Here is a 23,644-nt window from a genome sequence, read left to right on the forward strand (position 1 = left end):
CTGTTGTACCAAGGGGAAAAAAACAATCGTGTTTTCTCCTGGAGCGCTCGTCTCCTCTGATAGGTCGGCCTAAAGCTGGGTTATAATTGGCCCCCCCTCTTGGTACTGTAGCACTCCAGATCCACCGGCTCCTGTTCCCTCGCTCTCTACCTGAGCCCCTCTGACTGGGAGATCTTCTGTCTGGAGGACTGACACTATCTCCACAGCCCATCGCTCGTTAGTCTGAGCTGAGCCGATGCTATGAGACAGCAGCTCTCCGTCTGCGTGCTCCGCCATGTAGCGCGGGCTCCGGCGGGGGTACAGGGTCCCGCAGACTGGAATGCCCCTGCAGGCTGTTAGAGCAGAGCCGGGCTGCGTTCCATTCCAGAAAGTTGTCCCCTTCTATGTGTCCTTCTTCACTCCCCTTCGCAGAGCTCTTTGAGATTTATTTCAAATGTTAAGTGCATTACAAATACATACAATGTATTATTATTATTATTATTATTACAAATTGGATTGGGATGGGGTGAACAGCATGGTGAGGATGTTCACATGTCCAATTTCCCTCAGATCTATGAAGGATATTGAACAAGGGGATAGGGGAGGGATTAACCTTTGGGATTGGGCCCTGAACTGTACAGTACTTCACACCACCAGCTGCTCTACCAGCTCCCCTCTCTCTCTCCAGCTCTATAGAGATTCTGACTGGCCTCTCTCCATAGACACTGTCAGTGGCTCACAGTCAAAGATGTCCAAAGTCAACTGCAGACACCTGTGGAACTGAAGTGGAGTGGTGAAAAGAGAAACTGGAGCAGAGCCAGAGAGGAGAGGGGGAGGGAGGGAGGGAGGGAGGGAGGGAGGGAGGGAGAGAGAGAATGAGGGATGAGGGAGAAAGAGAGGGCGGAAAGGAAGGGAGGGATGGGAGGTAGGGAGAGAAGGAGGGAGGGATGGGAGGGAGGAAAGAGAGAGGGAGTGATGGGAGTTGAAGGTATCTGAATGGTTTTGGTAGAATGCTGCTGGTGCAACAGAGTAAACAGGCGTTTGGCATTTTTGAGTGGTGGAAAGACTCTTTTAATATAACATTTTTATACTATGGACTGAGGGGGCTGTGATGCATTGTGATACACTTTAACCTTTTGGTGGGAAGAGGATCATGTGGGTATTGCTGTGTTATTATTGTCTCCTGGGAGCTGGACTGTGTGAGCTGTGTATTTACAGTACAGTGTGATAGAAGCTGCAGGCATTCCTCAGTGACAGCCCTTTGGGGTCTTCAGGCCGCCTGAGTCTCAGAGAGAAAACCGAAGCTGCGAAATACATTGTATGTTTGCTGTATTCACTTACTGCACATATACAGTACTGTAGTATGAAGGATTAACATTTTTATCAAATAGTCATCAACTTCTTTAATGACAGCAAGAAAAAGCCATGCCTTGTTTGAGAGATAAATATTACAAACATCTCGCACATAAACCCAAGATGGGGTGATAAGGATGGCAATCCAAAGATTAGGACTGCTATGCTATTCGATAGCATTTAAAAAAAAAAACTTTGACTCAACATGTAATTTGAAATGGTTGTGTCAGTTGGTGTAAAAACAGAACTCCCGCCCGAGTCATGCCAACAAACACGGCATGACAAGAGACGGCATGCTCCGGGGGAGAGAATTAGAGAGACGCTATGCTCAGGGAGAGAGAATGAGAGAGACACTATGCTCCGGGGGAGAGAATTAGAGAGACGCTATGCTCAGGGAGAGAGAATTAGAGAGACACTATGCTCCGGGAGAGAGAATTAGAGAGACACTGCTCAGGGAGAGAGAATGAGAGAGACTATGCTCAGGGAGAGAGAATTAGAGAGACTATGCTCAGGGAGAGAGAATTAGAGAGACTATGCTCAGGGAGAGAGAATTAGAGAGACTATGCTCAGGGAGAGAGAATTAGAGAGACGCTATGCTCAGGGAGAGAGAATTAGAGAGACACTATGCTCAGGGAGAGAGAATTAGAGAGACAGGAGAGAGACTCACCTCGTCCTCAGTGGGGAGCAGATCAGAGATGCTAACGGTGCCCAGCTTCCCAGGCTCGGAGCTGGGAAGGGTCAACAGGACCAACCAGCTATGAATCTCTATGCTGTATTTAGACCTGTATTTAGACAGGGTAAGATACAGTATGGCACAGGGATTAATCAGCAAAACGCATATTTTCCACTTGGCAGAGAAGCAAGTAGTCTTCAAGTGCCACTTCATAACCAGGGCACAGCCCCCCCAACTCCTGACAAAATGGACGGCTTCTAGAATTGAGCACTTGTATGAACTCTGCTGAATTTAGAAGAGAGACATTACATTACAGCTGACACTTTTATCCAAAGCGACTAACAATAATTGCATTTCATGTAGGAAGAGTCAGTGTATTACTACTCACTAGAACTCATAAGTGCATCTCCTTTCTAAAACAAGTGAGAGCGTACTCTAGTGCTGAAGGCAAAGTGAAGAATAGCACACAAGAAATACAGAGATCGAGAATGAACTGAAGAATAGAAAGTTTATTCACCATGTGTAACAAGTGCGGGTACAGGTACTTTCAAAGGTCTTTTGGGGAGGATGTTGATCAGAGAAACAGAAAACTTTAGAATCTTGCAGAGCAAACTAGATGCGTTTTTAAATGTGCAAAAGCAACATTTCTGTAGCCACATCTCTCCTCCAGAGGTTGTTTTCTTTGCTTACACCATGGAGGGGGTCCAACCAGCGCTCAACAGGTGACAGGAAAAACAGCGCGCATGTGTTTGCAGTATCACAGACCTGCATAGTGTCTGGCATGGCTCATGAGAAGGTTTTAATTGATACTGTGACCTCAGAATATCATGCCATGATGATAGCTGTCAATGAGGAATCTTACTCCTAATCCACTTTGATCTCCACATACCAGCACCAGAAAGCCCTCAGTTTAAAGAACAGGGCTCCCTTTAACCATAGGAAGGTACCGGACCTGCTGTGTTGCGATTCAAACAGGTATTGTACAGTAGGTCCTTTGTTGTTGAACTACAAATGACATGATGAACCTCGTGAGAGACCATTCATCCATCCAGTTGCCTTGAATAAATATGTCTTCAAAGTCGTTACTGTACTTCCCTGGCAATAACTCGTTTTCTCTTCTCTTATTGGCTGAATGATGTCATGTGAGTTGTGTGGACAAAGAGAAGGTGAGTGCCCCATTGTGCCTCGACACAAGAAGACGTGTTGACAGAATCCCACCACAGAGAGCCTGTGTTGTATTGTTGACTTGTAAGCATGGCACAGATGGGAATACTGTACTGCACATGATGTCAGAGCTGTAAACACACCCTGCCTGGGCGGATCTGACACTACAGCTACATATGCCGCATCACATATTTACTCACATCTAAATATTTGTCTTTGCAGTGATGTGAGATATGTGATATGGTAAACCCTGTACGTGATAGCAGGCCGTTTGTGTATGGGCGAATGACAATGTTCCATCACAAACTGTGGTGGGGAGCTTAGCAAGCAGGTGTAGGAGTGGTGGGGGGTGCGCCTGCGTGCATATGTGTGTGTGTGTGTGTGTGTGTGTGTGTGTGTGTGTGTGTGTGTGTGTGTGTGTGTGTGTGTGTGTGGAGCCTATATGAGGGCCTAAACCAGCCCTTCTACAGTACAGTCGACCCAGTGCTCCTTGTTGGTTCCACTTCACAGGACTTCAGTGTTTCCCTCTGAATGAGCGATGCCATTGTTTATTGTGAGCTACAGTAACTCTGCGTTGTCTGGCGGCTGCTGCCGTGAACATATTTGTCCGATGACAGGATGTTGGACCAGGGCAGCGCGTCTTCCCAGACCTCCTCTTGTAGGGTCCGGGTCTGAACGGGTCATCCGGAACAGTAGTTCATTACGATGTTTTAATTGGTGCGTGGTCACCCGTGACCACGGTCTGGGAAACACAGGCGTTAAAGGCAAATTGCCCAACAGCCTCAACACGGTCCCACCATTGAGGACCGTCAGTGACGGCGATCACAATGACGCACGGCAGGAGGATCAGCAGCCCAGTCGGACATGAAGCCATTGCGGGGACAAGCACCTTTACAGCACCAAGGCCACGATGAGGCGCATATGTCACAACAGGACACGCGCGCGCGGGCGCACACGCACACACACACACACACACACACACACACACACACACACACACACACACACACACACACACACTGTGCCAGTCAGTGAACTGAAACGTTTGGTCCCTCAAATTAGACAAGCCAAGAAGAACAATACTATGGGCCCTCTTCACAATAACTTGTATTTACTTAAATAAAACACACACACACACACACACACACACACACACATCCTTCCACTGTCACTCACCATGCCATCAGTCCCAGTAGCCCATTATCCCAACTTGCAACCAGTGTATAGCCTACTGTAAGCTACTTCCTCCAAGCTACTCTCTGCACTGCTTTATAGTTGAGTCTGCATTGAACACAAAACCATCTAAACACCTCAGCGGAAAGAAAGCGTCATGTAGGCTACTTCCTCTTATAGGATGACCTGCTGAAGCTCCTCCGACCTCGGTGTTGGTTTAAGCTGGAACAAATGATTGCGCTGTGCATTGGGTTGCGGTTGCTCTCCGGTGATGACAGTCAAAGCCACTTCTCCACCATGCCCACCCCGGCCCCGCGTGTAGCGGCATGTCTCCTCTGCAGTCACGAGAAGTCATGGTGCATCTATCAGGCAGAGAGAGGGAGACGAGGATCGTGACCACCCAGGAGTGAGGGTTACTCGCAGGTTGTAGGCTAGTGGACAACGAGGCTACTGTACAAACGTTTGATCAACCACCACGAGTTATTTCCTCCAGCGTTTTATGCTGTAAGGATCCCCAGTAGGCTATCTGGTAGGATCCTCTGGCAGTTTTACACACATGCACGCAGGAGACAGACACACTCTCTCTCTCTCTCTCTCTCACACACACACACACACACACACACACACACTACTACTGTATCTCTCACAAACACACACACACACACTCTCTCTCTCTCTCTCTCACACACACACACACACACACACACACACACACACACACTACTACTGTATCTCTCACAAACACACACACTCTCTCTCTCTCTCTCTCTCGTATTCCCTCCCTCAGTCCGTGGACAGGGGCAGCAGGGGGCGCACTAAGTTGTTTTCCTCACTGTTCCCATGGATTTTAATTCACCACAGTTGACAAGAGTTGAGGGGACGATCGAGAGTGGACGGAATAAACCATCTGTGATGATGAGCAGCGCAGCGAGCAGAGGTTCTGCTTAGGTAGCGGACCATATGGATATGTGGAGAAGTTTGGATACGGATTTACTGTTTCTGATCGGGGAGAGTCACTTTCAACACCTGGACTCTATTCAACTGACTTGCTCGGATTATGAGGGTACCTGGTGCGCATAAGCTATTTATGAATCTCAAGGCGCTGCAGTTTACATTTGAAGAGCAATAACATACTGGATAAAACTAAACATATAAGGACATATAAGGATAGCCAACGCCAACAGTCACTGAAGGTAGGACGCGCCAAATGTCACGTTTCTTTCTCTTCCCAATTATGTTAGAGCCTAATTATGACACATTTTAAATTCTTGGTCATTTTAAAGTTGAGTAAAGTAAATACCATATATCCTACGTTATGGAGAATTAGACTTAACGTTATTCAGAATTGACTTAGAACTGTATTGTTGATTATTAGATCTGACGTATTAAATGAAGTTTGAAAGTTACTGAGTTACTCTAGTCCTGTGTTCACGAGGCAGGGTGCTGAGAAGAGGTCACATTCTACTGTTTTCATTCATTGTTCATTATTTTCATTGGGATGCTTTCTGGATCAGCACGGCGTTTTGCGGAAACATTGCGTGTGTCTTGGTCCTGAGTTTAGAAGTGAATGTCACCCCGGGTGTCCAGGGCAGGACAGCAGCCTGTCCAGTGTCTGCTCAGACATTTCTCTCTCATTTCCCTTCTATAATCATAGCCCTTGTGTATTTCATTATGCATTAATTCATATACTTAGTGTAGTGATTATAATGGGCTTATTTGAGATGAGATTATTTTCCCATCTCCTTTCTTGTTCCATCACTCTCTTTTCCATGTTAATGTGACGCTTTTCATAATAATATAGATGTTTTATGTGCACTTTGTTTCATTAATCATTTAATTGATTAGGCCTATAATCTAATTTCTTGACCCACAATGTTCTTTAAGTCCTCATGTCGAATGCTTTGGGTTCAAAGACTCCTGGTAGTGTTGGTGGTCTGTGAGCCTCCTTCATTTGAGCAGGTTTATTTTCAGAGAACAGATGAGTTTAAAATCGAGAGGGTAAAAGTGGCTGTGGGATTTGGCGGCAGTCTGAGATAGGTGTAAGGTTTCAGCAGGGGGGGGGGGGGGGGGTCACTCATTAGCAGCGAGAGGTCAAGGGTCAAGGGTCAACTCACATGGTCAAGGTTAGAGGCCGACCGATTATCGGTCACCGATATGGCCTCATTTGTCCATTTCAGGTCATATCGGTATCGGTAAAATGTCTTCCGATACACGTCGATAGGAAAAATAAAATGTATGCAAAAAGTACGTCTTGGGTCTGTTAAACCCTAGTGTAATGCTTTATTTTACACTACTTACAGTAGCCTACTATTTAGCTGCTAGCCTGCTACAGTATTTATTTTATTTTTGTTTATATGCCAAACTTTGATACCAATGGTGCTGGTATTGTTGTGTCTGTGTCACTCCACTTCCGCTACTCCTTTTCTTAAGTTTTGAATAAACTTAAAGTCATTGTTTTAAGAAAGCAGCTGTCTCTGTGCTACTGTCACTGGGACTGTACCTTTGCATAATCATATCGGTGCAAAATCTTCGCACAATCCACACAGAAAAAGGCCAGTTTTCATTCCAGCTCAAAAATTCACTATATTGGCTGTATATCGGTTATCGGTGATTTTCCCCACTATATAATCGGTTATCAGTATTTGTCAGAAAAATCCCTATCGGTCTAGAGGAAATAGAGTAATAAATTAAGTGATAATTATCCCTATCGGTCGGGCTCTAGTGAAGTGGACAGCAGACAGGGACTTGGGATAGAATGACACGCCAGTGGGGTTAAGTCTCTGGTCTTGACGACAGCTTTAAGTTGAACATGCCTGCTATGCTTACCGGTGAGCATTTGTGTCTGCAAATACTTCCTTTAGAAGCGGAGGACGAAGGAGGAGCGATGAGGGAAGTGTGTGTCTGGAGTCTCAGGTAAGATCCAATTGGTCTCTTTGTAGTGGTGCAGAGATACAGCTTAAATAGTCACTGTACCTTTAATACATTATTACTGAATGGCTGTTTGCATTCCAAATGAGAATGTCCTTCTTAAACACAAAAAGAGAGTTCATGTCTGATAGCAGGTACTCTCCATTGCACAGAGTCTCCATACTCCTCCTGCTGCTTAGGCCAAACCCACTGGACTGCCAGCTTGCAACCGACCACAGAAAGGTGAGTTAAGAAGCTATGTGTGTGTGTGTGTGTGTGTGTGTGTGTCGGGGGAGGGTGGGAGTGTTGGAGTTGCGGGGGGGGCCTGGTGTCTGGGTTCTAACATGTGATGTGTTTGACATCCAGAGGCCACGGCGGGAGATCTCCCCTGAGCGTTCGCAGGCACAGCGTCACTTTCCTCCGCTGGCACGGCCTCACAAAACCTCCAAACACGGCCTCACAAAACCTCCAAACACGGCCTCACAAAACCTCCAAAGACGGCCCGATCTGACCTCAGCCCGGCCAGCTAGCGGACGAAGCATATCGTCTTTTTAAACCTCACTGGGCGAAGCTTACGGTGTCCGCTATCGCTACGGTGTTATTGTTCGACCGCAAAGCTGTCGAGTACAACTCAGCCTATCCCCACGCACGTAAACACGCGATCAGTCAGAGAGAAGTGAGAATCCCGGGGAGGAACCGGAGCCGGGTGTAAATCTGTGAGCCGACGGGAGAGTGGTGGTGGGAAGCCAGGGGAACAAACCCGGGTCACGCTGGCTGTCAGCAGACCTCCCCTCCAACCCTGGAGCTGTGAGGAAGGGAGGAAGGGGGGGTGTGCCAATGATTTATAACTGTGGATTAAGGATCGAGCTGATGGACAGGGTCACTGCCCAATTGGGAGGGGTGTGTGTATGGGGGGGGGGGGATTGCATTGCATGGGGAGAGAGTTGGTCTGGGTCGGCCTGTGCGTTTCCAGTGGTCCAGCTGTTTGACCCACGGCTGACCCTTGGGACGACAGTGGGGTTGAGTTACAAAGACTGCAGCGGGGAAGGGGGCGGGGGGGTGGGTCCGAGTCTCTCTCTGTACAGCCCCCGTGTCATTGGGTGACAGGAGGACAGCAGTCTGCCAACCCCGCCCCCCCCCCCCCCCCCCACACACACACACACAATTATGCATTCTCCCACCGTCTTCTGAAAGCCAAAGGCGGCTGGGCCAAGCCTACGCTGTCTCATGTTTACATAGCGAGGTCGGCGTCAACGCAGACAAAGTGCTTCTTAAAAAGCCGGGACTTCAATCAAGGCTCCGCGGGCTAAAGCCATTTTGGCACCCGAGGCGGCCGGGTTGGCACCGGGAGCAGGCCCTGGCTGCGCCCTCGGACAGAGAGCGCAGTGATGGCCGCTAACGCGCCTCTGGCACAAAGTCACACAGAGGGGATTATACAGCCGACAGTGGGAAATGCAGGTAGCCAACAGAGGGGGATGATGGGGAAACAGACAGCCACCAATCAGCCAAATCTGAGTCTTTATTCCCGCTGAATGCAGCCGGGCCGTCTCGCACTCTCGGCGGGGGGGGAAACGGTCACTCAGCATGCGAGGTCTAGGGCCTCAGTCCCTTCAGAGGGGCTGGCTCCAGGTAGCCTCTGGCTGGGCTGAACGTGTTCTTCCTGCCCTGCGTGTCGTGTCTGGGGTCTTCCTACCTGCTGTGTGTGTCGTAGAGCTCTAACCAGGTGTGGTGTACTGTAGGTGAGTAAAGAAGTGGGTATACTCTGACTAAAGAAGTGGGTATACTCTGACTAAAGAAGTGGGTATACTCTGACTAAAGAAGTGGGTATACTCTGACTAAAGAAGTGGGTATACTCTGACTAAAGAAGTGGGTATACTCTGACTAAAGAAGTTGGTATACTCTGACTAAAGAAGTGGGTATACTCTGACTAAAGAAGTGGGTATACTCTGACTAAAGAAGTGGGTATACTCTGACTAAATAAGTAGGTATACTCTGACTAAAGAAGTGGGTATACTCTGACTAAAGAAGTGGGTGTACTCTGACTAAAGAAGTGGGTATACTCTGACCAAAGAAGTGGGTATACTCTGACTAAAGAAGTGGGTGTACTCTGACTAAAGAAGTGGGTATACTCTGACTAAAGAAGTGGGTGTACTCTGACTAAAGAAGTGGGTATACTCTGACTAAAGAAGTGGGTATACTCTGACCAAAGAAGTGAGTATATTCTGACTAAAGAAGTGGGTGTACTCTGACTAAAGAAGTGGGTATACTCTGACCAAAGAATTGGGTATACTCTGACTAAAGAAGTGGGTGTACTCTGACTAAATAAGTAGGTATACTCTGACTAAAGAAGTGGGTATACTCTGAATAAAGAAGTGGGTATACTCTGAATAAAGAAGTGGGTATACTCTGACTAAAGAAGTGGGTATACTCTGACTAAAGAAGTAGGTATACTCTGACTAAAGAAGTAGGTATACTCTGACTAAAGAAGTAGGTATACTCTGACTAAAGAAGTGGGTATACTCTGACTAAAGAAGTGGGTGTACTCTGACTAAAGAAGTGAGTATATTCTGACTAAAAAGTGGGTATACTCCAGCTAAAGAAGTTTGTATACTGTAGTAGAAATGTTACCATTTTTACGTTAGTGGTGTTAGTGGGCATACTGTGGTTTGGAGGGTAATGGTCCAGGGATAAAGAGGTGGGTATACTCCGTATATCTCTGTGTACCCACTACACCACTAGCTCTAACCCGGGGTGCCGCGTGTTTCTGTGCAGGTTCCTCAGAGGGCAGGGGACCAGCAGGGGCCCGCGTCCGGGCAGGTCGTGCTCCAGGGCTCCTGGGGGGCCTGGGGGGCCTGGACCGCCTGCTCTCGCACCTGCGGAGGAGGGGTGCAGCAGCAGAGCCGGCTCTGCCTGCCCTCGTACGCCCCCCCGCCCCCGCCGCCCTCCTACCCCTCCAAACCGGGGCAGCACCAGCACCCCCAGCACCCGGGCCACGTGGTGTCCGCCCTGCGCCCCTCTGTCCCCCTCCACCGCGAGGCCGGGAGGCCCCCCCACTCCAACAGCAGCGGCCGGGGGGAGCTGAGGAGTCCGCAAAGAGAGAGAGAAGCTCGGCCTGGACGCAGGTACCGTATAAACACCCCCTCCCACACACACACACACACACCTCCCCCATACTAGGGCCCGTGTCTGGGGTCTCTATTTTGGACTCTGACTGACTGCCCTGCATGCTGAGCAGCCTGGTCTAAAAGTAGGCCTGTAGCCCCCCCACTCTGCGCTCTGTTTGACTGCCCTCCAGAGGAAAGCTATTCTTTTATGGACGGAGTCAATGGCTCGGCTTGCGCTTGGCGGGTTTGTGACCTCCTTCCTGTGTGCTGCTAACTAAAAAAGCTTTTAAATAAATAGCGCTGACAGTTGAGTAATGGGGGGTTGTTAGGACTGGAGTCCAAGCAGCCAAATAACAACAAAAGCTCCCAGCATTATGCCTTTCTGACATCCACCCGCTTCTCAGAAGTCAGCGTCTGTGGAGAGGATTGGGATGAAAGACATTTCTCTACATGGGAGAAGATGACATTTTTAGGAACGACATTTCCAACAGCTCCTCAGACATCATCATCAAATCAAATTAGTAGAGGTTGACCAATTTTAAAGACCGATATCTATAATAATCATATATATTATATAGGATCAGGAAAAAGCCGATAGCCGATTAAATGTCCATTAGCACAAAAGAAGAAAAGCTGTGCAGGCATTGGCCACTATCAGAGCCCAGTTCAGCCAATAACAATACTTTAAAAAGCGTCCTATTGGGGCCGATTAATAGGCAAAACTGATTAATTGGCAAAACCGATTAATCGGTCGACCTCTACACTGCAAATTGTTCTGCGCTTGCCAATATTTAAAATCTTAGATTTGGAAATATATTATCTTGTTTCTAAAGTTATTTACTAGTTTCTATCTTATTTCTAGACTCAAACCAGCTTATTTTAAGATTTCTTGTCAAGTAAAATTATCTTGCTGCATGGACAGATAATTTCACTTGTATTAAGTAATTTCTCCTGAAATTCAGTATTTATTTCTTGTATTTTAACAAATGTTTTTGCAGTGTAAAAATGAGAATATTAGCCTACATCTGTATGTGTGTGTGTGTGTGTGTGTTCAGGAGGGGCAGCGACAGCGTCATTACCCCGGGGAAGTATGGCTACGGGAGGATGCCTTACGTGGCTCCGCTGCAGACTGAAGTGGGCCTGGGGACCGGCTCTACTCGCTCTCACAGACAGAGACGCTCCCCCCTCCCCGACCCCCACCACCCCCCCGCCAGGCACGGGGGCCACAGGCCCTCCTACTGGCAGCCCTACAACAACCCTGGCATCCATAGCTACAGCCCAGCCCACCACCAGCCGGCCCCCCAGCCCAGGCCCAACCCGGCCTGGGGCCCCCTGTACCAGCCCCAGCAGCCCCAGAACCAGCCCGGGATGGAGCAGTACCCAGACAGCCAGGGCTCAGGACCCCAGACGTCCCCTGGACGGCCCTACAACCCCCTACCCTCCTCCTCCTGCGTGGGGCAGCCCAGCCAGCACAAGATCTGCAACACCAACGTAAGACTCGCTAACCCAGGAGAGAGTACTCATGTCCAGGCTTATAGTATCACCAGAGACGTTTACAATTCATCACATCTCTGGTGTCGTGGCTTCTTTGTAGACTTAACTGGGATTTATCATTCATGAATGGATATGAATGGAGAGCTTTCCAGTATTATTGTGACATAGCTGGGGTTTTGTTAGAGACACCAGAGGCTCTGATGGTCCATTGTGACAGAAGGATATATGGAGGTATGTTACTGTACTATGAAGGGTGAACATAAAAACTGGAATTCTCCTCAGGCAGGAATGTGTTTCTGGATTCTCGCCCTTACTGGGACAGGAGGAGAATGAGATGTTCTCACTGTCGCTGGAGCAAGACGATCTGGAAACATGTTTTGTAATATCATGTTTTACAAACGTAAAACGTATGTGTGTGTGTGTGTGTGTGTGTGTGTGTGTGTGTGTATGTGTGTGTGTGTGTTTGTGGGTCTTCCTGTCTGTGTGTCTGCCTTCCTATATGCCTGTCCGCATGCCTGTCTGCCTGCCTGCCTGCCCGCCTGCCTTCCTGTCCATCTGTCCATCTGTCCGTCTGTCTGTCTGTCTGTCTCACCTCAGGCCTGTCCCCCCTCCAGCCGACACATCAGAGCGGTTCAGTGTTCCTCCTATAACAGCCAGCCTTTCATGGGTCGGCTCTATGAATGGGAACCCTTCAACGAAGGTAAGAGAACCCTCCTGACGGCCTCAGTTCTCCTGCTGCAGCGACCGCCTATCTGCTCCTTAACTAGGTTCTATGAACCAAGGCGTGGCGGGATGTAAGGACTATACTATGTCACCTGTCTCAGGCACCCTGATGTATGCTCTTACCTTCTGAACGGCAAGGTAGCTGTTGGAAGATTTAAGGGTCTTAAGTATCCAAGCAACAGTCAAAGCACCTCTTGATACAGTATATATTTGGAAAATGTGGAAAAAATTACTTTTTGTCTTCTTGAAGTCAAGGGGTGACACGAATGTACTGCAGATGTATAGATTAAAGCCCAATCCCAATTCACCCCTTGGCCCTAACACTTAATCCTAACCCTCAGAAATGAGCATAGACCCATATTTCAAACCAAGGGCTATAAGCTAGCAACAAAAGAAAGCCACACATTTTTGGAATATAACTGCTTTAACGTATGACGTGAAGTTAAGATTAATTCACTGTCTTAAACAATGAACATGTCAGTTTCAGCAGTGTCAAAGTCTTTTAACCTGACATCTAAAAGCCCACAACATCTGAGCCTAATGAATGTGAATTATATTCACTTCATTTAGCGCGCGCACGCACGCATGCAAACACACACACACACACACACACACACACACACACACACACACACACACACACACACACACACACACACACACACACACACACTCTCTCTCTCTCTCTCTTTGTCTCTTTCTCTTTCACACGCATACACACATGCATACACACACACACACACACACACACACACACACACACACACACACACACATACTCTCTCCCTCTCTCTCCCTCACACACACACACACACACACACACACACACACGAAGGGCATTGTCTCTGTGCAGGGAGAGACCCACGCAGAGATGTGGGGCTCTAATTAGCAGTAATTGATGACTTGAGGAGCATAGTAACCTGTAAACTCCCCATCACCAGGATTTATGACAGTTCAGGTTAGTTTCTTTGGCAGGCTTACACTTCCTATCCAGGCGTTACCTTCAACCAAGTCATTACATGGTGTACCGTACTGTTCCACAGACATCACTCACAGTGGTGATTTAGTCATTATCGCTAACCGCAGGACAACGAAGGGGTTAACCCTGTCATATAAACACACCATGGTTAATTGGGCTCATTATAGCAGAGTAATGTAATTGTAGTCTTGCCTCATGCAGTATGAGTCACTTGGTGGCAGCATTGTCCTCATTTGAAGTAAAAAAGCGCTCCAAGTTTTTTTTTGTTTAATTGCCCTCTGGGTATTTAATGGGCGAACTAAAGCCTTTCTTTGTTGTACCGTGACGTGAGTGTCTTCTGCCCTGCATGTGGTAATGTTTCCTGTCATTCCTTCCCTGCTGGATGCCGGGAAAACTCGATCACGGTGGAGACAACAGTGGGCCCTGTGTTCTACCCTCGCAGACGTTCTGCCTCTGGTGACGATTGTTGATAACTGGCTTGACCTCACCTTGACCTCTCTCTGTCTGACCTCACCTTGACCCCTCCCCCCAGTCCCCGGGGACCAGCACTGCGAGCTCAACTGTCGGGCTGTTGGGTTCCGCTTCTACGTGCGCCAGTCGGACCGGGTCATCGACGGGACGCCGTGCGGCCAGAACGAGACGTCCGTGTGCGTGGCGGGGAGGTGCCAGGTAGGACCCCATCCCCCTTTCAGGGTTTATAATCTCACTGGTTGTCAGTATCTCACACCATCAATCTCAACCAATGGAAGGGATTTTTGTGATAACGGTACACTTCCGGCTACATCCAGCAGAGGGCAGCAGCGTATAAGAGTGTCTGATCCAGAGGCAGCGAAGCGGAGGTCAGGCAGGGGTTTGCTTCCTCGTTTGGATCACAGTCGAGAATCAGGGATCTTGATGACAGACAGACATATTTCTGCCTCTGACCTCATATTTAATACACATCCCTCAAATGCACCTGTGTCCAGACGTGGAGGGACGCGGTCCCCATGCGAGCCTGTAAAGTGCTATTGACTGGATATGTCATCTGGGAGCTCTTCACAGCTGGACTGAACTGTCACACATGCAGCGTTGTTTTTTCCAATTAGATCCAGTGCCATAGCTCTGAATGAACTCTGTCCAAGTATGCTGTAAGAGCGCGCACCCGGGTCCAGGGTCTCTCTCTGTCCCGAACGGCTGCTCTGACCTTCCTCTAGTCACCACGTCTGTTTCCCAGGCACTGTAATCCACTGGAGATTCTGACCGCATTAAGATTTAATCAAGATAAAGAGTCACATTAATCTCATATTAGCCTTCGTGTAATTTCCACTTTTAATACCGGTGAAATAGTAATTTGTCATGGATTGTGTGTGTGTGTGGAGGGGGGGGAGGGGGGCGCTGCTTTGATGTTGCACTGGTGAGCTCATAACTCATAATCCAGCCAACTGCTGTGGGTCTGGTACAGTGTGTGTGTGTGTGTGTGTGAGTGTGAGTATATGCGTGCGTGTGTTCCTGCGTGTTCGTGTGTGTGTATGTTCTTTCTTAAGGGTCTTGCACTGAGGAGACCTGGTGTGTTTGAGCTCGCCCCAACCGGGAGCTAAACTGTTGAATCCACACGGCTGCAGGAAGCTGTGAGTTCTCTCTCTGAGGGAGCTCAGCAGGTCAGGGCATATCCCATAATGAGATTCTCTCATAAATTATGCCAGAAGAGCGAAAGCCCACAGATGACACAGACACAGAAACATCTGCTGCTCAGGCCATGGCCTCCTCGTTCCCTGTGAACACTTTGTTTACCTGGCGGAGCTGAGTGTGAACATGCATTCATCTTCATATGCTTAACTTTCATCCTGTTCAGCTGGGCCTCTGAAGTGGGTCACTCTGGCTCCTGTGGGCTGTATCAGAGGTGTGTGTGTGTGTGTGTGTGTGTGTGTGTGTGTGTGTGTGTGTGTGTGTGTGTGTGTGTGTGTGCGTGCATATGTGTGTGTGTGTGTGTGTGTGCATGCGTGCCTGTGAGTGTGTGTGTGCATATGTGTGTGTGTGTGTGTGTGCGTGTGTGCACGAATGTGTGTGTGCCTGTGTGCGTGTGTGCATGTGTGCGTGTGTGTGTGTGCGTGTGTGTACAGTATATGTGTGTGTGTGTGCATGCGTGCCTGTGTGTGTGTTTGTGTGTGTGTGTGTGTGTGTGTGTAGTAAGAGCTCCAGTTTGTTTTTGCCCGGCCAGACCTCTGCTGTTTCCTGTGAACTGGTCTTGTTCTACATAAAGCAGACCTGCACCACCTCTGTTGTGCTTGTAAACACATGGGCTTCATCACCGGTGTGTGTGTGTGTGTGTGTGTGTGTGTGTGTGTGTGTGTGTGTGTGTGTGTGTGTGTGTGGAGGGAGTGCTCCATGTGTGAAGAGGTTGGCCTGGAAGCAATTTTAACCTTTGAAATGGACTGTATAATGCAGGAGTATGTGTGTTTATTTATGAACGCACACACACATACAGTACGCACGCACACACACACACACATACACACACACACACACACACACACCTGGCACATTGCGCACCCGTACTTTTACAGTACTATTTTATCCACTTACTATAGTTTCAACACACACAGGCTTTACCCAGCTTAATCATGCTTAACGCTTCCTCTCACACTGTGTGGTCCATAGCTGATACCTCCCAGTGCTGCATGAATAACAACCCACCTCTGTCAATGTGACCTCTGAACTGAGGTGAACCGAGGTGCCACCACATGCCTCCATCTTACGTTTCTACTTCTCCATCTAACATTTCTACTTCTGACGCACTGAGACCCTCAAATTGTCCTGGTGGAAATGGCACGTCTCAAGATTTACAGCCCCTAGAACGTGGGGGACATTCAAGGTTTCTTTGCCCTGGTCCATCGTGATGTCTGAGGGCCTATAAAGTGGAACAGAAGCGAATTCGGTGTCAAATGAATGGAAGATGGTGGAAAAACCTAAACTTCTTCATTTGACAGCTGCCCCAGACAGTGTTGAACCCAAAAAGCATTTGGCAGATGTCCAGCGGCGGGATGAGCGTTTCAGTTAGCCTGCTCATATTCGGACGACCCGTGAACTCTCTTTCATTCTGTTAAGTGCCTGTGCTCGCTGTCAGACAGGCAGGCTACATCCTGAGCTTAGAAGAGCTTAGCTGGCTAAACAGTCGGTCACTGTGAGGCCCTCTGCACTCCCAGACGTTGCTTTCTTTTAAGATTTTGTCCATCTCCAGCTGTGCTGTTTTGGCTCCAGTGAGCTTACTCAGTACCGTGTAGTAGCTACATGTAGCTTAGCACACTTCATTAGCTGGCCTGACATAACTGATTAAATGACTGTTCTGGGGCAGTATACTGTTCATGGCCTTCGATGTTTGTTGTCGTACAACAAGTGAACAAAATGGAGCTAGGTTACATAGTGCCAGAGCCATTCCCCATGGTACAGTAGAAACTTTTTGTTGAGCAAGAGAGTTATCTGGGCACTGTCAGTTGAAGACATATTCTGTTTTATCCTCTAGCCTTTAGTGGACCAGAATCTCTATACTATACCTCCCGGGAGTGTTTTTGTGGTAGTCATGTCTAGGATGCCTGGAATTCCATAGTGCTCCTATGAATGTGACAGAAGCAGAGGACCAATCCAAGGCTTTAGTTCTCGTCTGGTGGCTTCTCCTCTCCTGTTTCTAGACATGTTATCCATATGGGCCTGGATGGTTGAGTGGGTGTCGTGTAAGGTCTTCCACAGTACATCATATCATGCTAATATGTTAGCATTGTGTACAGTGCATTATTTTGGTGCATTCAAATTGCCAGGCTACAATATATTGGTACTTACATCACCGACATACAGTCAGTCAAGAACAATGGAAGAAAACTATTGTCTTCCCTTCATCTATTACACGTTTGTACTATAGGTTTCTTCTTTTTATGTCAACGTTCCTCTGCTTGGTAACAGATGTGTGTTTTTGCGGCATCATAACCCCATCATGGGAGTGAACACAATAGCAGTGTGCGCTGTAAACTCTGTGTGGCCGATGCACACAGGGCAGGGTGACCCCATACGGCCCCTAACACAGGGCAGGGTGACCCCATACGGCCCCTAACACAGGGCCGAGTGACCCCATACAGCCCCTAACACAGGGCAGGGTGACCCCATACAGCCCCTAACACAGGGCAGGGTGACCCCATACAGCCCCTAACACAGGGCAGGGTGACCCCATACAGCCCCTAACACAGGGCAGGGTGACCCCATACAGCCCCTAACACAGAGCAGGGTGACCCCATACAGCCCCTAACACAGGGCCCGGGTGACCCCATACGGCCCCTAACATAGAGCAGGGTGACCCCATACGACCCTTAACACAGGGCAGGGTGACCCCATACAGCCCCTAACACAGAGCAGGGTGACCCCATACAGCCCCTAACACAGAGCAGGGTGACCCCATACACCCCTAACACAGGGCAGGGTGACCCCATACAGCCCCTAACACAGGGCAGGGTGACCCCATACAGCCCCTAACACAGAGCAGGGTGACCCCATACAGCCCCTAGGGCAGGGTGACCCCATACAGCCCCTAACACAGGGCAGGGTGACTCCATACAGCCCCTAACACAGGCTAGCGGAGGTCTCTTGAGGATAGCCTTTTGTCTTTAACAGTGGAAAGACTGAGGCCCCACAGATGAATCATGTGCTTAATGTGAGAGCTTGGACCTGGTCCGTATGAGTACGGTCCGCTCCTCACGCGTGCCAGGACCTGCGCCGAGGAGGAAACGGCCGGACCCGGGCCATAGAAAAGGCTGAATGCGGTTACACATTACAGACGGGCGCGGAACAGAAAGCTCCCTTTATGGCGGGAATTCCATTGAGCTAGCTACGAGCCCTCCGTGCCAGGGAAGTGCACTTGAGAAGGGTGTGTGTGTGTGTGTGTGTGTGTGTGTGTTTTTAAAGGCTGATCTCTGACCGCACACTTTTCAGCTGGCGATGGTGTGCCTATATCCTGGAAGGAGCTGGAGGTGTCGGCCATTACTCCAGGTTCTGTAGCTGCAGGGTGATCTGGTGTGGATGGATAGGCTCCTATCCCAGGTCTTGCTATAAATGATTGAGATAGAAGTCTTTACCTGTTTAAACGTCGCCCCTGTAAAGGTAAACCCAACCAAAATCCCCCCAACCTCAAATCCAGTGGTCAGGACTTTCACACACGTCTACCTCAGAGTTTTTTGTTTGTTTGTTTAACTGGGTTTTTATGGAGTGTTGAGGCGAGCATGGGGAACGTTTTGCTCTCTGGATTACCCCTTGTGAATCTGTCATTAGTACTTCATACCAGTTAAAGCAACATTTCCGCGGGAATGTGTTGGTGAGGAAGTGTCAACAGCCGGTCTAGGACATGCGCTACGGGCCCGCGGGCTTTCTGACCGCTCGACTCCTGGACCGCTCTCTCCTCAGAGTGCTTTCTTGGCCGTTGAAGTGTCCTCCGCTCCTCCACCTGTGTGTCTGCCAGAGCTCTGTCCCTCCATCCCCCCTAGGGGCTGTATGGGGTCACCCTGCCCTGTGTTAGGGGCCGTATGGGGTCACCCTGCTCTGTGTTAGGGGCTGTATGGGGTCACCCTGCTCTGTGTTAGGGGCTGTATGGGGTCACCCTGCTCTGTGTTAGGGGCTGTATGGGGTCACCCTGCCCTGTGTTAGGGGCTGTATGGGGTCACCCTGCCCTGTGTTAGGGGCCGTATGGGGTCACCCTGCCCTGTGTTAGGGGTGTATGGGGTCACCCTGCCCTGTGTTAGGGGCCGTATGGGGTCACCCTGCTCTGTGTTAGGGGCTGTATGGGGTCACCCTGCCCTGTGTTAGGGGCTGTATGGGGTCACCCTGCCCTGTGTTAGGGGCCGTATGGGGTCACCCTGCCCTGTGTTAGGGGCTGTATGGGGTCATCCTGCCCTGTGTTAGGGCCTGTATGGGGTCACCCTGCCCTGTGTTAGGGGCTGTATGGGGTCACCCTGCCCTGTGTAAGGGGCTGTATGGGGTCACCCTGCCCTGTGTTAGGGGCTGTATGGGGTCACCCTGCTCTGTGTTAGGGGCTGTATGGGGTCACCCTGCCCTGTGTTAGGGGCTTGGACTCTAGCTCTGTCTACGACTGGCCTGCTCTCCACTCGTCTCTCTCTCTCTCTCTCTCTCTCTCTCTCTCTCTCTATATATATATATATCTCTCTCTTTCTCTTTTTCTATCTCTCTCTCTCTCTCTCTCCTCTGAAAGCTGCGTCTGTTTGAGGCATCCCCCCGGCATGGGGACGGGGCGACTTGTTAAACGGGGGATGAGAGCTCTGAAATACGGCCGGCACAGGCCGCCGGAGAGATCACAACCCCATCTATCTCACGCCAGTCCCCAGCTGTGGGCTACACAGCGTGGCGTCCGCCAGTTTCCTGACGATGAACAGGGACCCTTGTCAACAGAGGCCTCCGGTCAGAGATGCCGTAAATTACTCCTGATGTCAGAGAGCCTATAGCACGAAGCAGTGAAACAGGACTCTGGGCCGGGCTACGATGGCTGATCGTCCGAGCTGGAACTCTCCCGGACCTCGTCCGGCGCAGGGTCCGGCCCGGCACCACCCTGTTCCGCCTGCTTAGTCCCGCTCGACTGGAAGCTAGACGTACTTCGGGGTCACCGTCGTTCTGCGCGTTCTCGGGGGTTTCCAGCCCGCAGCTCATAAAAGCGTGGGGGAGGAGACAGGGGAGTCTTTCACCCGCCCTAAGTAGGGCCATGTAAACTCCTTCACACCGCCAAAAGCAAAGCGTCTGTTTTCAGCGGGAGGCCGATCTGCCGGCTTTCCACCGTCCTGTCTTTTACCTTCACTCTGACTGATTTCCTCTGAATCTGAAGAAATTTATTCAGTGTCGAGGAATCCCCGACGTCTCGTGTCTAGCTCAGCCTTGACGCACAGTCTGCTAGCTCGATCACGGGAAGCCAAACGGCTTAATGTACAGAATACCTGATATACAGTGTCATATCAGTACATGATATAAGTTATGTGCCATGGAGATTAGATTAGAGTCCAGCTTTGCTCTGGGTGGTGCTTGGTGGTTGCATGGTGAATGATTCTGAACGGAGGGCCAAACTCCTACATGAATGATCGTGCCTGTGTGTGTGTGCGCATATGTGTGTGTGTGTGTGTGTGTGTGTGTGTGTGTGTGTGTGTGTGTGTGCGCATATGTGTGTGTGTGTGTGTGTGTGTGTGTGTGTGTGTGCGCATATGTGTGTGTCTGTATGACAGCTGCTGCTGCACTGGGTAGGAGTGAGAACTCCGGGTGATCCTCAACTTTGGAGATGTCCAGACTGCCTGTGCTGCTGTGTGTGTGTGTGTGTGTGTGTGTGTGTGTGTGTGTGTGTGTGTGTGTGTGTTTGGTGTGAGTGTGCGCGTTTGTGCCTGTGTTCATTGTGTGTGTGTCTGTGTATGTCTAGAGTACAGTATGTGTGTGTGTGTGTGTATGTGTGTATGTGTGTGTGTGTGTCTACAGTGTGTGTGTGTGTGTGTGTGTGTGTGTGTATGCGTGTGTGTGTGTGTGTATGTGTGTGGTGTGTGTATGTGTGTTTTTGTATGTGTGTGTGTGTTTGTGAGTGTGTGTGTATGTGTCTACAATATGTGTGCGTGTGTGTGTGTGTGTATATGTGTCTACAGTATGTATGCGTGTGTGTGTGTGTGTCTACAGAGTATGTGTTTGTGTGGTGTATGTGTGTATGAAACATCTCCGCGGCCCCTGGACCTCCATGCTTGTTTCCTGTGGACAGGAAATCAGCTGAACCACTGATCAGCTGAAACACGTCCCCTCGGTACGATGAGAGCTGTCAGCTGCAGTGATCTTGAACTAGCACCACAGGAGAGGAGGGGATAGGCGAGACCCACACCTCTCTGGAGACAGGTAGCAGCAGAGCAGAGCTGAACATAGGGCTAACTGAACACAAGCTAGCTGGCTAACAACACAAGCTAGCTGGTTAACTGAACACAAGCTAGCTGGCTAACTGAACACAAGCTAGCGGGCTAACTGAACACAAGCTAGCTGGCTAACTGAACACAAGGTAGCTGGCTAACTGAACACAAGCTAGCTGGCTAACTGAGCACAAGCTAGCTGGCTAACTGAACACAAGCTAGCTGGCTAACGGAGCACAAGCTAGCTGGCTAACTGAGCACAAGCTAGCTGGCTAACTGAACACAAGCTAGCTGGCTAACTGAGCACAAGCTAGCTGGCTAACTGAACACAAGCTAGCTGGCTAACTGAACACAAGCTAGCTGGCTAACTGAACACAAGCTAGCTGGCTAACTGAACACAAGCTAGCTGGCTAACTGAGCACAAGCTAGCTGGCTAACTGAACACAAGCTAGCTGGCTAACTGAGCACAAGCTAGCTGGCTAACTGAACACAAGCTAGCTGGCTAACAACACAAGCTAGCTGGCTAACTGAGCACAAGCTAGCTGGCTAACTGAACACAAGCTAGCTGGCTAACTGAGCACAAGCTAGCTGGCTAACTGAACACAAGCTAGCTGGCTAACTGAACACAATCTAGCTGGCTAACTGAACACAAGCTAGCTGGCTAACTGAACACAAGCTAGCTGGCTAACTGAACACAAGCTAGCTGGCTAACAACACAAGCTAGCTGGCTAACTGAACACAATCTAGCTGGCTAACTGAACACAAGCTAGCTGGCTAACAACACAAGCTAGCTGGCTAACAACACAAGCTAGCTGGCTAACTGAACACAATCTAGCTGGCTAACTGAGCACAAGCTAGCTGGCTAACTGAACACAAGCTAGCTGGCTAACTGAACACAAGCTAGCTGGTGTTAAGAGCTCTCGCCTTCTCCTGCTCCCCTGACAACTAAGACTCAGAGCGCACTGTCCACTTTGGATTGGCGCTGCGTCTGTACAAGTCTATAAAGGTCTGAGGGAAGAGTACAGTGTAATGTGACTCTTGATAACTCAGTTGAGAAGCAGGCAGGCTATGTGGCGGCGGTGTTTGTGGGTCAGAGGGCAACAGTGGCCCCGTACTCCGGGTCGAGGACAGATTTATGAGGGGACCCTATAGGGCCAGGCAGTAGTATTTTTAGCACTTAGCAGCCCCACTCACACACACACACACACACACACACACACACACACACACACACACACACACACACACACACACACACACACACACACACACACATACCCCACACATTGACAGAAAGCTGTTGACAGTGAATGGCAATCAGTGGCTGACAGTGGGTGTCTGTCAGTTCAGTGGATAGTTAGGTAGGTTTTCAGCTCCACCATTTTGTATTGACTGAAGGGATGGGAACTCAAACTGTGGTCAGTGTCACTGGATGTCGGGAATTTATGGTTAGTTGCGAAACGAGAGATAAAAAACTCTATGTCTGTGTTTGCACATTTGTGTGTGTAGTGTGTGTGTGTGTGTGTGTGCGCGTGTGTGCGTGCGTGTGTGTGTGTCCATGCCTAATTGAGTGTGTCAGTGTGTAGCAGGTGGCCTGCTCCCAAGGTCAAGTCCTCTAATAAATTAGACCCTTATCTGAGCTCTTAAGGAATTCATCACCACGGTCCATTGGCAGAGGTGCAACGAAGACCCGCTCACACAAAGAACCCCCCCCCCCCAGACCCAGAGTTCACCAGCACAGAGCCGTATCCCCAGCCACGGTCCCTCGCCTCGCAACGGGGGCCATCGGTGATGATACACTCTGGTCCACTATGGCTCCTAGACCCCTCGGCCCTGAGGGCGACCCTACCACTCACGCTCAGCGGCTTTTATGACACAAAACAGGCCGAAATGCAAAACAGGGAGAGCACCAGCAGCCCCCCTGCCCCCCCCCAACCCTCCCACCTGTTTTGTGCATTAACGCCCCCCACCCCCGCCCCCGGCCCCTCCCTCCTCCAGTCAGATCCATAGCTCCAAGGAAACAATCATGGAACCTAACATGCCTGGCCTCGCACACGCTAATATCTATCCCAGACACTTGCCGAGCGCTCGCTGCTCGCGGGCCGGGCGGGAGGGAGGAGGGTTCGGTTCATGTACAGGCTGATTGAGTAGGGGTTTGGAAACGTATGGGTTATGGTAGGAAAATATTTGACCGGAGGAATGT

At 49.6% G+C, this 23,644-nt stretch overlaps 1 protein-coding gene across 1 annotated transcript in view; it reads left to right on the forward strand.

Annotated features, from left to right (window-relative positions):
- Nucleotides 1-7,360: 7,360 nt before the first annotated feature.
- The window catches only part of thsd4 (thrombospondin type 1 domain containing 4), a gene marked incomplete at both ends in the record, with an annotated part of 37,834 nt that continues 21,550 nt past the window's right edge, over nucleotides 7,361-23,644 (forward strand). The window contains 5 exons of the mRNA XM_084437483.1: nucleotides 7,361-7,492; nucleotides 10,022-10,371; nucleotides 11,409-11,844; nucleotides 12,445-12,547; nucleotides 14,082-14,218. Coding sequence (XP_084293609.1) covers nucleotides 7,361-7,492; nucleotides 10,022-10,371; nucleotides 11,409-11,844; nucleotides 12,445-12,547; nucleotides 14,082-14,218 — 1,158 coding nt within the window. The remainder of the gene's footprint in view (nucleotides 7,493-10,021; nucleotides 10,372-11,408; nucleotides 11,845-12,444; nucleotides 12,548-14,081; nucleotides 14,219-23,644) is intronic.

The sequence above is a fragment of the Borostomias antarcticus genome (assembly GCF_949987555.1).
Source record: "Borostomias antarcticus genome assembly, chromosome: 4".
Classification (NCBI taxonomy): domain Eukaryota; kingdom Metazoa; phylum Chordata; class Actinopteri; order Stomiiformes; family Stomiidae; genus Borostomias; species Borostomias antarcticus.